The sequence below is a fragment of the Bactrocera neohumeralis genome, chromosome 3 (genome assembly GCF_024586455.1).
Source record: "Bactrocera neohumeralis isolate Rockhampton chromosome 3, APGP_CSIRO_Bneo_wtdbg2-racon-allhic-juicebox.fasta_v2, whole genome shotgun sequence".
Lineage (NCBI taxonomy): Eukaryota > Metazoa > Arthropoda > Insecta > Diptera > Tephritidae > Bactrocera > Bactrocera neohumeralis.
Window position 1 is genome coordinate 23,084,066 of NC_065920.1, and position 15,196 is coordinate 23,099,261.

The 15,196-nt window shown below is 36.0% G+C and overlaps 1 protein-coding gene across 3 annotated transcripts in view; it reads left to right on the top strand.

Annotated features, from left to right (window-relative positions):
* The window catches only part of LOC126752032 (uncharacterized), a 63,266-nt gene extending 50,435 nt beyond the window's left edge, over positions 1-12,831 (top strand). For 2 of the 3 annotated variants that reach the window (XM_050462559.1, XM_050462557.1), the window contains exons 2-6: positions 7,702-8,408; positions 8,479-8,673; positions 8,760-8,891; positions 10,523-10,832; positions 12,090-12,831. In XM_050462559.1, the coding sequence (XP_050318516.1) occupies positions 8,088-8,408; positions 8,479-8,673; positions 8,760-8,891; positions 10,523-10,832; positions 12,090-12,292 (1,161 nt within the window). In that variant the 5' untranslated portion in view covers positions 7,702-8,087 and the 3' untranslated portion in view covers positions 12,293-12,831. The remainder of the gene's footprint in view (positions 1-7,701; positions 8,409-8,478; positions 8,674-8,759; positions 8,892-10,522; positions 10,833-12,089) is intronic. The other variant, XM_050462558.1, reaches the window with a different exon arrangement.
* The last annotated feature ends 2,365 nt before the right edge of the window (positions 12,832-15,196 follow it).

The following is a 15,196-nucleotide window of genomic DNA, read 5'->3' on the forward strand; positions in this document are numbered from 1 at the left end:
AATTATTGCAAGAAAAATTTGGAGATTCGATAATTTCAAGAAATAGTTACATTGAATGGCCTCCGAGTTCTTTTTTTTTTTTGTAGAGAAATCATATCACTTATATTGGAAATCTTTATATATAGGACGGTATGCGAACTAGTATATATTACAATATTTTCCATTGTTTAAATACCGCCTCTGTTTTGTATTAGCCAGCAAAATAGGGGGAGAAAATGTTGCAGTTAATATACATGTAGTGTAATTATACACTCAAGCACCTCTTTGCACGTTCTTTATATCTAAAGACAGGCATTGTTCTGCCCCTTGAATGCTTCCTTACAAACAATAGAAAGCATGCATGGGTAAAAAATGCTTACAAATCGCTGAGTAGCTCACTACTAAGCGTGTCCTTCGACTGATGCTGCATTTTTTAAGGAGCTGCCGCTCAATGCCTCCATTACACACACATAAGCGCTTATTTTTATAAGCACTGCATATTAAATGGGAAGCACTTAATTAAGCGATTTCCACAGAATATCATCGAGAAGCGTTTCAACTCCTTAAAAACACTTAATAAATACTTAGAGCAAGTATTTGCAACACGTCTAACTTCCTAATGGCAGCCGTTACGTGCGCTATCACTCAAATATGAATGTATGTATGTGTGGGGGCTGGGAGTGTGTGCAAATGCATGAATTCAATACCGCATGTTGTTGCTATTGTTACTTTTCATGGTACGCGGCATTATTTGTCGCTCGTTTACACTTCCGCAGGCGCACGATCAACGACATCCATCCATCAAGTGGTGCATGCACTTCATAGTTCGCGTTGCGGGGAAAACAATCAAATTGCAACGACATTAGAGTACAACAAAACACACTACATTGTTGTTGTATTTTTATATGAATTCTTTTTTAAGCTATTTGCGCGTTTCCTCCGTGAAGCAGGCATTGCCTGCACCAATATCGCACACACAATAGCCCATTGAAAGTGCTATTTGCTTTGCATACTATTAGGCGCGCACACACATATGTTCGTAAAATAAATGCTCACTCGTGTGTACTCGTGTATATACCCATTTGTATTGGTGCATCGATGCATGAATGTCCTATCAGCTTATATGTACATATGTATAATCTAATACTTGCATTATGCAGTAGGGACTTTAATATGCCGACGACCCTGTAGGAATTTCGAAGTGAAGTACTCGCTTGGAAAATATGTCATTATCGGAAGATACTGTTAAAAATACATTATTTATTATTATTTAATTTTTCGAGTCAAGCCGTTTTACTTGTATACAAGTAAAATTCGTTTAGAGATGGATTGGGATCGCTTTCAGAGAAATGACCATCCCACTTGGATAACAGGGCAGCTATACTAGCATTGATCTCATTAACAGTGCGTTCAGAGCCGCTTAAGGAATTCCTAATTTTGTTATCAATGACATCGAATCACTTTGTGATAAGCCTGATATGGGTGCCAGGCCATAGCGAAAAAGAAGGTAACTGTATAGCTGATGAACTAGCATGGAAAGGCACCATAGAACCGCTGTCAGTAGAATAGGAGAAGGTCGGTGCTCCTTTCTCCTCTTGTGTTCTGCTACTAGATAGCTGGGTTTCGCGTGAGCTTGGCCAGCGCTATCGCAATATCCTTTTTGCCCAGGACCGATCGCAAGAGATCTTGAGCCGATTGCCCTATCGGCGTCCATGCTGTAAGGTAGGGAATAATAGCGGACGCCAGCTGCAGAAGCTGTATGGAAGAAGACGAGGTGGAAGCATCTCAACACTTCCTTCTTAACTGTCCCGCGTTTGGAAGATCGAGGCTTAACTACTTGGAAGCGCATACCTTCAGACATCCCACCAGATTGGTGGGAATGAAAATTAAACGCCTGTACAACTTTGATCGAACACAGAAGTTCTACTTCTCGATGACTTCACAAAGAACTATATATAGTAGTAGTTCAAGTGCGATCTCTCTGGATCAGCCATCCAATCTAACTTAGCCTGGGTTAAGCCAGATATAAAATCCGTATCCGTTCCAGTTATGAGAACCGATTGTCTAAGAACGGAAACGTTTAATATGAAATCTCAGGCGTGAACCTTCTAAATTGACACAGAATTTTTATTTCAATAATAGACCCTAAGACCGAGGTCGATACTAAGAAGTATCTCACTTGTACAGCTGAGGACGGCGATCCGTTGTGGTCGCTTAAACTTCTAAAAATTTAATCATAAGGGGTTACAGATCAACAAAGCGCTTCGAGCCTATCACAGTTCGGATATGTCTTTTGGTTCGCCGATGGTTAGATTCCAGAGATGTTTCAGCCTCAGTCTTGCAAACGTCGGCCAATAGAGAAGAAAGTAGCTGGAGACCCGACTTAGCAAAGTGAACTGATACATCAGATAGTTGGAAAATACTTACAAAAGGCATTCTTATACAGCCTAAAGTATTTTTGAAGGATAAAATTAGTAATTAGATCCACCAGACCCCAATTGCATCAAAAAAAAAAAAAACTGTAGACAATTAGAATAAAAAGCTGAGCCAGGTATTTTATAAAGATGTTAGCGCCAAGTATACCATATATATATATTTTTTAAGGGTTCTCAAACTATATAGAACTATCCCTGATGGGTCCGATTGGCATTCAATATAGGAACTCTATAAGCAATCAATATAAAGGAACGACCGACATATTAACCAAGCCTTGATTTATCGGCCAAGGGTTATCGGGAAGGCAAGATGTGACTAAAGAAATTTTAGATTCCCGAAACCCATATTTATAACGAACATCTGGAACGTTAAAGAAAGTTTGGATTGGTTGGCAAGATCATCAAAGGCTATATTTGGACCAGTATGTGTTAGGCCTTATCCAGCAATGAAGTGGATTTGGCGAAATACCTGATTTTTTCACCACAGTTTCCCAATGTCACTTAAGTTGGAACTTTGGAAGCTGTGGAAGATATTTCGCCTCAACCGGCTAAATGCATTCGCGAAGGTAGTGTTCTAGCGTCTCTTTTTCCTCCACGCATGATTCAATTCGCCGAATCTACTTTACCAATTTTTTGAATGTGGGAAGTTAGAGATTACTACAATATTACTAAATTCCCTCTTGCCTGTTAAGGGAAAGAGCTGAATTATTATTTCCGTTGGCTTCCGAACAAGCCAATTTGTTATTTTGTCGTTTACTTCTGTTCCTATATGACTGGGTACCCATTTTCATCAAGTTTTCCACTCAGGCTCTAGTTATTGTCTCCTTGCGTAACCTAACGCAGTGAGACTTAGTAGAGACCCTACAGATAACATTAATTGCTGCTTGGCTGTCCACCAGAATGTGAATGGAATTGTTGGTTAGTACGTAGGCCCATGGTAAGATTCCAGAGATGTCTCGTATTTTTTAAGTTTGGAGCTATCTTCTGAGAAAGATTAGTATAGAAAAGCTCCGTTGCTGTTCCTATTTCAAGCCTTGAACCGTCCTGTAAATATTTCGATTTGGTACACACGCTTCATGTTCGGCATGAAAAGATTAATTCCCGAAAGAAAGCTTACACCAAAAATGTTAAAGAAAGTACTTCCAATATTTTTCTTCCCATAAATTTCCTACCGGATCTCTCAAAATGCATAATAAAACTTACAACGTCCTTTATATTTTCATATGACTGTAGGCGGTGGCATATGATTGCATACTAATATCAACTTTTCTGCATAACAATATTTGCTAACCAAGCGATGTGTGTACATAGGGGTACATATGCATAAGTGCGGTAGTCGCTGAGCACACAGCCCATAGATAAACCCCATTTGCTTTTATAGTCGTGTTGAGTGCATTCAATATGAAATCAATTATGCTCATCTGCATATAAACGGCTTTAGTGCACCGCTCTGCCCCCACTTATTTCCGGTCAAAACTCGCATTCACCACTTGTCGCCTTCACCCACCTTACCTCTCACCCTCCTGATCCAGCAAGCGACTCTTAACCATTAAACGATTGTCGTCGTCGTCGCCTGTGCATCCGGCTCATCGTCGAACAAAATTTGTCAATTGAAGTGCATAAAAGCCATAGATTTTTTGCACCTTCTTTCATATGCAACTCCTTGAGGCGTTCACAGAGTCAGCACGCGCCGTTAGTTTGCCGGTTCGGCCGTGCATTGCAGTTCGCTTCGGTGTTGATTGTGGTGTTTGTGTGTAGGTATGTGTATCTTGGGCATAATATGCCGACATATTGTTGCACCAATGCATTGCAGTTGTTGTTGTCGCACAAATCGCACGTTGCACCACACTCTAACGGTAATGTGCAAAAGTTGCACTTAGTTGACTTGGCCTGTTTATAGTTGACTTGACTCGTGAGTGTTGTCTGCCTGGTTGGGCGCATTCGTTCGTTATTTATGAACCCGATTTGCGTGCAAACAAAAATAACCGTTAACCATTGAAAGGAAGTCGAAAAGAACTTCGAACAGAGTATCTACATATATCATACAGGTTTTAGAAAACGGTGTAACGGTAATATATTTGTGTATATGGAAATATTCGAATAACGTTTTTAACAACGTGAAAGCTGTCTATAAAAAGATCCCAATGAAGGAAATGCGTGTCATCCGGATTTTGCGGATCCTTAAAGATAAGAAGAAAAGTGTATATTTTTAGTAATAGCAAAATATATGGGAAGAATTTTGTCTTTATTAAGGACAACACCAATGGTTTTACAGGTGTCATTGAACCCATTCTAAAAAGTGTTATATCAGAGCTCGCAGCGGAGTAAATTTATTACCTTACTAGCTACTAGTTTTATAATGAGAGCCACTTTTACTAAAATTATAAAACCGTTAATTTACTACTGGTCAAGTGAAATTTGAGGCTTCATTTATATACCGGCCCCACCATAGTCCGCTCCACGAAACTGCATCGGCTCAATATTTCTGTTCAAAGAATGCTTTCGTCACAGTTATAACTACCCAGCCAGAATAACTTCTTCTTCTTAATTGGCGTAGAAACCGCTTAAGCGATTATAGCCGAGTTAACAACAGCGCGCCAGTCGTTTCTTCTTTTCGCTACGTGGCGCCAATTGGATATTCCAAGCGAAACCAGGTCCTTCTCCACTTGGTCCTTCCAACGGAGTGGAGGTCTTCCTCCTCCTCTGCTTCCCCCGGCGGGTACTGCGTCGAATACTTTCAGAGCTGGAGTATTTTCGTCCATCCGGACAACATGACCTAGCCAGTGTAGCCGCTGTCTTTTAATTCGCTGAACTATGTCGATGTCGTCGTATATCTCGTACAGCTCATCGTTCCATCGAATGGGGTATTCGCCGTGGCTAACGCGCAAAGGACCATAAATCTTTCGCAAAACTTTTCTCTCGAAAACTCGCAACGTCGACTCATCCGTTGTTGACATCGTCCAAGACTCTGCACCATACAGCAGGACGGGAATTATGAGTGACTTATAGAGTTTGGATTTTGTTTGTCGAGAGAGGACTTTGCTTCTCAATTGCCTACTCAGTCCGAAGTAGCACCTGTTGGCAAGAGTTATCCTGCGTTGGATTTCTAGGCTGACATTGTTGGTGGTGTTTACGCTGGTTCCAAGATAGACGAAATTATCTACGACTTCAAAGTTATGACTGTCAACAGTGACGTGAGTGCCAAGTCGCGAGTGCGACGACTGTTTGTTTGATGACAGGAGATATTTCGTCTTGCCCTCGTTCACTGCCAGACCAATTTTCTGTGCTTCCTTGTCCAGCCTGGAGAAAGCAGAACTAACGACGCGGGTGTTGAAGCCGATGATATCAATATCATCGGCATACGCCAGCAGCTGTACACTCTTATAGAAGATGGTACCTTCTCTATTTAGTTCTCTATTTAGATCGGAAGAATGCAAAGTAAGACTTCAGAACATTGATCCTCCTCCGAAACTGAGTTGTGAAAGTATGGCGGTGGTGTGATGTGAAATACCAGTTGGAAATTTTTGACTTTTTGTCGTCTTGAGTTCACTCGCAGGCATTGATGTATCTTTTTGCTCTCAAGATATACATATATTACATACAATATTTGCCACCCAATTTCAAAATCGGGATTGTTGAAAATATTATTATTAACAGAGAATATTCACACTTTCTGGTCGGATCTCCGAAAAAACTTTTTATATTTTAAAAATACTTGACTCTATAGTATCTGTCTTATAAGCTTGACCGAAAAATCTTTTACATGTTTTTACTTTCTCACTAAGGACTCAATCTCTCGGTTCATTATAACTAGACTTTACCTGGACTGCTTATAACGCCGGTCCGTTGTGATACCTAATACCCCTATAAAAGTGATCATAAACAACATCATAAATCGACAGTGCGCTGTAACCCCATCACAAATTTGTTGAAGTGCTAGTAAGGTATGGCCGAAGGTATGATTGTCGAGATATTTCTACCACACTTTCTTCCATACAACATTGAGAACTTGCGTCCGACAAGATTTTTAGTCTTACCACATAATTGCTTGTCCAATGTCTACTAAGAACTCTCGGTTCATTCACTCAGTCACGTACTTCAGTAGAACTCCTGCGTTCTACTCTAGGTCAGAAGGACCTCGCAGTCGCACAGAAGCTGGTCGTCGACCACATGAAGTTGATAGGTATATAGCGAAAACACCCGCTGTGAGCGGCTGCTTCATCTTGCTAGCTCATCGGTTTTGCAGTCTCCAGCGATTCCACTATGACCCGGCAGTCAAACGATCTGATAATGAAATAGCTTCATATTATGTATGTTGCCTTTTATTTTTCGGGTTTTGGCACCGTGGTATATTCTGGGAATATGGTAGAGTTGTTTTTGTGTTGTTTACAGTAACTGAAAATATTCATCTTGGCCAAAAAATGGAAAAAAATCGCTAACATTTTCGGGCGGTTATCTTTTAGAATTTTCGCCGTGGATTAACCTAGCAACAGTACATCGATTATTGTCAATGAAAGACCAGTCCGAGTTCATCGATGGTGCACAACCATTTTTTTGTAAGTTGTCTTTCATGAAATCAGGAAAACAAACCACCGATACGATCTCTCATCCATCAACTGAAACAACTGCATGTTTGAGCACTCAAAACATCAATTTGATGAGTCATCGTCCGTATAGTCCTGTTTTGGCACCGAATGACTTCTTTTTATTCCCGTACGTAAGAGATAAACAAAGAGGTCAACGTTTTTCGATACCCGAACCCGCGTTTTATGCGTTCAAAACGCATGTTGTGGAGATACCTCAATCAAGGTGGCAAAAGTGCTTCGAAAGTTGGTTTGACTAAAATCAGACGGATGCAAAAGTGTATAGACCTTAATCGAGCATATTTTTCAAAACAATTAAGCTTTTGATGATTAATAAATATTTTTTTCTCTAATCCTCAAATATAAAAGGCAATCCTCGTATTGCTAGTGAGGACCGACAATACAGGCAATAAGAAAACAAAAAAAAATTAAAAAGAATAAAAATTTCAAAATCAAAAGTATTTATTTGAAAATTAAAAGCTTAAAGAAACAATAATTTATTTTAAGGAATTAATTTTTTTTTATTATTAAGTGTATTTAACAGCTTTTTTCATCATAACTGATTTTCTGTTAGTCCTTTAAGTTATTTATTTGTTTGTTTTTGTTTTTTATAAATATTATATTTAGTTATAGCTTTCTATGTATGACTAATAAAAATAATAAATATAAGCACTTCACTATATTTAATACATTTCCGTTCACAGATTTTACATTGAAGATCGTCCGTTAAGTGCAAACCCTTCTAAATTGGCTACAATTCCCAACTCGAAACAGATTCTACAAACATATTTGCAGCAGCGTTAACACGATACCTCCCATCCGTCGTCTACTACTAATAATAACTACTACATACAAACATTCAAGGTATAAACATACTTATATATATATATATATTTAAGCGCCGGTTTGTTTATTGGACATCTGGCATAAAGGAGCACATCGATTTAAGGGGTGGGCGCCACTTTAACGTCCAACAAAGTGTCAACATAAAACATCAAATTGGCGGTTGGTGTGTTATTTTTCGGTATTTTTAAATACATCATAATTTCGCACAAGATCCGGTGATGTGGGACAACCCCCGCAGCGGGAAATGCAACAAACCCAACGTTATATACCGTCTGTATCTGATTTATATGGGACGGACGAGATAGAACTCCTACTGGACGAAATACGCGAATTAGAACCGGTCTGCTGTCAGCTGGATGATGAACAGGATTTTGAAATAGCTGGCAGCAGAGCCGGTGAGCTGTCACTATCCTTAGAATCGCCGCTGGGCACGTGCACGTCGTGGGACTCGCACGCCAATTATAAACAGCGCAGCGGCCAAACGCCACTGCCATGGGGTGTAGCCCTACACTGTGATCCGCAACACTTGAAAACGCCTACAGGGATTGTGCGTATTCTCTTGGTGGTCAGTGGTCAAATCATTAATACTATGCTACTATGTATTTATATATAATATATTCTGTTTTACTATGCAGTTATCGTCAGCCGCTTGTCTAGCCTGCGAATGCTCCGCCGGCACGGTACAAGTCGGCCTCTTTTTACTGCCACTCATCGGACGCTTGAGATTAATGGTCTTCTGTGCGATCTTCTCCCTACTAATCACCTGTCTGATGTTATTTCTAGACATTTCACATATAGCACTCATGTTCCCATTCAATTGGACTAAAGTTGTAAGCAAGTGATTTTTTATCAATTTTAATATAATTTATATCTTTCCAAATAAATATTTTTTATTTGTATTGAATATTTCTTGCAGAATACATGGATGTACCTGAGCATTGGTTTGATATTAATTTTGAGCTCGACACTGGTCATGCATATGGTGCTCTATGCAGAAGAATACGTTTTGGTCAACAAGCACACCAAAGACACACTGTTTACTTCAGCGGTATGTCAAGAAACTATGCGTATAAATTATTGTTTTTATTTATTCGATCCACAAGAGAGGTTTTGCGGGAGGAGAGCCCTCAATCGCAAATATTTTTCTTCTTCTTTACTAGGTTATAGCCGAGTTAACGACAGCGCGCCAGTCATTTTTCTTCTTCAGATCCTTCTCCACCTGGTCTTTCCAACGGAGCGGTGGTCTTCTACTTCCTCTGTTTCCTCCGGCGGGTACTGCGTCGAATACTTTCAGAGCTGGAGTATTTTCATCCATTCGGATGACATGACCTAGCCAGTGTGGCGGCTGTCTTTTGATTCGCTGAACTACTTGTATGTCAGATTGCAACAAAGTAGTTTAAATTCTGAAGTCTCTTTTCTAGTTTCATTAATATTTAGTCGGTTAATACTAGACGGTTTAGGCCTACAGTTTAAGCAAAGCTCTTTCTACTTTTTGGACGTATGTATCAGTATGTGTTTAGTCATTCTTGTCTGATGTTCTCTTGCGTTCTAGCGCTAGGTCTATAGAAATCCAGCGAGCTTGGCAGCCGCTGGTCAATAACCAGAACTTGTGCGACTGCGCTATTCTTCTGGCCCTAAGTGTATCGTAAGAGGTCCTCCTCCGAACTGTTTTCACTTAGCAAAGTCAATCTCGCTGCAATTGTAAGTATTCTGACTAGACACTGTTCAATGGGAACATACGCGGTGCGAAAAGATATTTTGTCGAACGCCCGTTACCAAAGCTGTATGGTGGAAGTCGAAGGGGACTCATAATTTCACGTTCTCATCTATTCCCGGGCTTTTCCAGGCTGCGGTTGAAATGTCTCGGTTGACACACCTTCCGAGAACCTAGCGAAGTGGCTGGGATCAACTTTTTACTAAGAAAGTTAGTGTAATAGCGATACATCTGATCTAGATATGTTGGTGAAGTTGTTGTGGCAAATACCCAAACCATTCTTCGTGAAAAGCTATCAAATTCGAGGTTTAGAGCTGTTTCGTCAGAACTGAATCAAATAGAATGGTGATTAGTATCATTTGATTATAGTCAATTATTGCAGGTCATGTGCCTAAGTAGTCAGATACTTAATAAGATGCGGACCGTAATTGCGGAAGGATTACGTGAGTCTCGTGTCGAAACTCGAGCTCTTGAACCCATAATTTCAGAACGTCAACATTAAATATTCTAACACCCTTCTGTGTAGATGTCAGTAGATTCCTAAATTGTGTAGTCGGAGCTCAGGGAACATCAGAAAGCATCCTGTCCCTAACCGAAGTCTCGTATATTGTATGACATACAATTTTTGCATCCGCGGTCGACCGTCCATAATCATTCGGTAACTCCGATTCCATAATCGTACAGTTATCAGCAGATGTGTTCCCATCGGCGCTTATATCGGTTATACCATCTGGCTTACCGAGTTCTTAGATATCAATGAGAGCTCTTTTAATGCTCATATTAGAAAAGTCCTCACTAAGCCCCCTATAAATAAGGATTATTCATTCTATCATAGATTAATATAATTAGCGAATTTCTAGTATGCAATAAGTAGAACCACACAAGCAGAATCAGTGATCGAATAGCTACTCCGATTCGTAGAAGCAAAAATAATTTCATAAAATTTAATTTTTCTTTCTCCGCAGTTTATCGGTTACATTTGTGCCATCGAGTCGTTTATACTGTCTGGCATCGCCTCATGGCCATGGACGCAATATTATCGTCAGGTGCCCGATGATGGCAGCGAAATGTATATCGAAGATCGTGAAATGACACCAATGAGTCCAATCGAGAGTACTGATGTGCCGAATACACACCATCAAACACAATATAACAATCGAAATAATAGCACTGCACACAGCGAATCAAATCACAATAATCAGCAACAGCAACAACAACAACAATACAATCGAATATCATCGTCGTCGTCCTATAATCAAAAGCCTTATATACCTGGTGAGTAGCAACTTATTGAATTTCGTATAAATTCCTAGTTTTTACTTCATCGAATCGAAAAATATTTTTGCAAGAACGGGTGTGGGGTTGAATCCAAAAAACTGATCTGTTTTGTTTTCACTAAAATGTACAAAATCGCTCCGTTGAGCCTCCTTTCGATACATGGGACACAATCCTCTCAAGGACCGCACCAAATTCCTTGAATTAGTCTTGGACAGTCAATTACTGGGGAAGCAGAATGTGGAAGAAAGAGTAAGAAAGGCGAACAATGCCATACATATATACGTGCAGGCAGGTGCTCGGCCCATCGTGGGGGCTTTCTTCCATAGCGATTGTAAGACCTATCTATCTTCCGGAATCCAATGGAATGTTCTTAGAGGTTTGCGGCACAATATGCGGAGAATTAACACATAAAACCTTCCGGCATACATCGGTGAAAAGAGAAAGAGGATTCAGAGTTTGAGAATATGTTTGGCTAAAAGCGGGTTAGCTGCGCGCAACACGTTAAAAATGTATACGAACGGCTCGAAAATGGAGGACGAAGTTGGTGCAGCGATATGCTGTCCAGAGTTAGGCAGAGACTAGACCTCTGCAGTATATTTCAAGCAGAAAAGACATCGAGTGCAATTAGATAGCGGTTGAGATTGACAACATGTACGGCTGTCACACGAAATCCTGTGCAACATTATGCATTGTCCATACGATAACCCGGACAGGGGCATGACAAAGAAAATTAAAAGGCTATGGAGAAATCTACCTTCGGGTGCAAAAGTCTTGTTTTAAACGGTAGATCGGAAATATAAAAAGGACTAGAGGAACATGGAATATTCACTGGTGGGGGCACATGCCTGTATAATGGGGTTAACAGACCTAGAAGACTTCAGGAAATGTCAAGAGTAAAGCACCACGGAAACAATGGTGTATATCTTGTGCATTTGTCTCGCATGTGCAAGGCTACGCTTTAAGCATTTGGGGACGCCACAAGGTTTACGGTGGTCAAATGGCTTCAATATTTAAATAAGAACAAAAATTATTGAGAACGTCTTGGAATCCTTTTCAAACCCTTTCTCAAAATCCGCAAAGTTGTCAGGTTTGAGACAGTCCAAATTCTTGAGAACGGCTTGGAAGAAATTCGGAATAGTAGCTTTTCATCGACTGGATGAAATTACACAATTTCAATATTATTTTTTTTTTCAATTTTAAAAGTAGTATTACTCTCCATTCAAAAAGAAATCCATAATTCTCTTTTACTTACAGCCAAACGACCCAATGAATTGATTAACCAAAGACCAACACTGGGTCACACCCAAACAACCAGGAAACCAAATACTCGTTACCGTGAAGGCTATCATTATCAACCAGTTGCGTCAACGTCCCGCCAGAGTCCCACATTCGTCCTAGGCGATGACATTGGGGCCGGTCCATCCACATCCCGATCCAATGATAATTCTAGTGCGTGATAGTTTTTATTCCTCATAATAATGTAATAAATTTAAAATATAAAATGCAAAAAAATAATAATAGAAAACAATTAAGACAACAAAAAAAATTAATAAAAAAATTTGCAAAAAAAAATACAACAAAAGAAACAAAGAAGGCGTATGCAATGCAAAAATGGCATTGAAAGAAAATGCGCAACACATATTAACGATTAGTTGTTGCAGACAGTTAGGGAGGGAGATAGAGAGAGTAAGAGAGAAGCAACAAAACAATAAGAAAAGCAAAAGCAAAAGTATATCTGCGGGTATGAGAAATGAATAAAAAATCATAATTAAGCAGCTGAATTTTGTTTCAGCAACGAATACTGAAGAAAAATCTATTTAAACAAAATGCATTTGGTAATTGTAACGAATTGTTTATAGCTGAACAAAAACAAAGAAAAACAAAACATAAATAAATAAAGAAACAAACATTTAAATGAAACCCAAGTGAAAAAGGCAAACAACAGCAACAATAATAAATACATAAATAATAGTTTTAAATGTGTGTGTGTAAAACAGAGTTTAACGAATTACGAAACAAATAAAAGAAAATATAAAAAATTATGGTAAATGCAAAACACTAAGAATTCAATGAATTTAAACACTGCAATAACGGAGACGAAGTAGCATGGCGACAAAGAATAATTAAAATTACATTGTAAACGTAGGTAACGATCAGACATATGTATTTATGTATGTTAGGTACTAAAATAAATATAAAGAATAAAATATAAAAGAAAATCCAAAAGTAATAATAGCAATTAAATATCGAATAACCAATTGGTTTGGTTGCAAAACGTTGGCAGCGCCAAATAAAGCGTCCAGTAGTGTTTAGAAATCATCATTTTGAAAGGGACTCAGATTTTTGTGAGTCCCATGATGTCGAGAAACTACGAAGTTGTTGAAAAAATACATTTGTCTGCATTTGCTGCTAAAGATTAAATGTAAGTTTGTAAAGTAAGAGAAAGCAATTGGCTTGTAGTCCAAGCCACTCCAAGTTATACTTTTAGAAATTTCTGACATTTGGTGAGTTTGCCAAAATTTTATTATTAATTTAAACAATTTTTTTCTCTTATTTTTATGATACATTTTTTTTTATTATTATTTTTTTTAATTATTTGTATAAATGTAATGTGATGTATGTAATGATTAAATAATATAATTTTCTCTTATTTTTTTATTGTAATTTTTAAAATTATTTTTACAATAATTTTTTACTTTGCTTGTAATGCAATGTTTAAAAAATATATTTTTTTCTTTTATATATATTTATTTTTTATATTATTTTTTTATAATTTTTATACTAATTTTTTACTATTTTGCCTTGGTTTTTTTATATTACTCTTTTTTTAAATAATTTTAATAATAATTTCTTATTTTTCCAATAAAATAATGTTTAAAAAGTATTTTTTTCTCTTAATTTTTTTTATATTAATTTTTTTAAGTTTCTTTTATGGTAATTTTTTACTTTGCCTATAACGTAATGTTTAAAAAAATATTTTTCCTTTTATTTTTATAACAATTTGTTAATATTTTTCACATAGTACATATGTACATACATACATACATGCATATGTATGTATGTAAGTGGGTTTTTACTTTTTTATATTATTTTTTTTAATAATTTTTATAATTGTTTTTGCTAATAATGACAAAACTTTCTGAGAACATTATTTTCTTATAAATTAATAATTAATTATTTATAAATCTTGTATATTTTTATAAATAAATAAATAATTTATTACATTTTTTGAAAAAAAAAAATTAAATTAAAATGAAGCTACTAAATTTTTATAATTTATTTGGAAATTTTATAAATATTTTGAAAATTAAAATAAAATATTTATATTACTATAGAAAAATTTGTTTATACAAAATATTTAATATACAATTATTTGTGTTGTTCTTGGTTCGAAAATGTTATTTTCATATTTTTCAAATACTTTATCTATAAACAAACAACTTTTTGAAGTCGAAAGTACAATGTTCAAAGCAGCACTTTTTTGTTTATTTTGCTTTTAATTAATAAAAAAAAAAAAAACATTTCTAAATTATTTATTTTTCGTTTTTATGTTTTTGAAATTATTTCTGACTTTGATTATTTTAATATTTAAAAAAAATATATTTTAGTTTTTTTTTTAAATATTTTTTTAATTTCAGTATTAATTCTTTTGCATTATTTTAAATATCATATTTTAATATACATACATACATATACATATAATTTTAAAATTTTTTTATTAAAGTTTGAAATATAATACATTATTTTTTTTACAATAATTTTTTACTTTAATTGTTTTTTTTTAAACTAATTTTAAAATTTATTTATTTTTATTAAATTATTTTATGTTATTATTTCGTACTTTCATTGTTTTTTTTTAATAATTTTTATTTTTATTAAATTCTTTTAATTAGTTTTTTATTTTGTTGCTATTAGTTTTTTTATATTTCTTATATTTATTTTTAATTTTATTTGTTTTTTATTCATTGTTATTATTTTTAAATTTTATATATTTTTGTAAATTCTTATAAAATGATTTGTTCTTATTTTTTACAATAATGAAATTTAATATTCATAAATTTCAATTTGTACTCAAAAAAGGAGTGGAAAAATTTTTAAAAAAATTATGGGACTGAAATACAACTTTTGCATAAGTTTTCTAATGTTTAATCATTGAAGTTTTATTTCATGAATTTAAATGTAAAAAAAATTACAAAGTTTTATAATTTCGGCTATTTTTTTAAATTAAAATTAAATTAAAATAAAATTTCTTAATTTCAGTTCAAAAGCTTAAAAATTTTGCAATTAAAATCAGTTTTATTTTACATAACATCAAAAATTGTATCAAAGTAAAATTTAATACGTTTGTTTTAACGTTACAT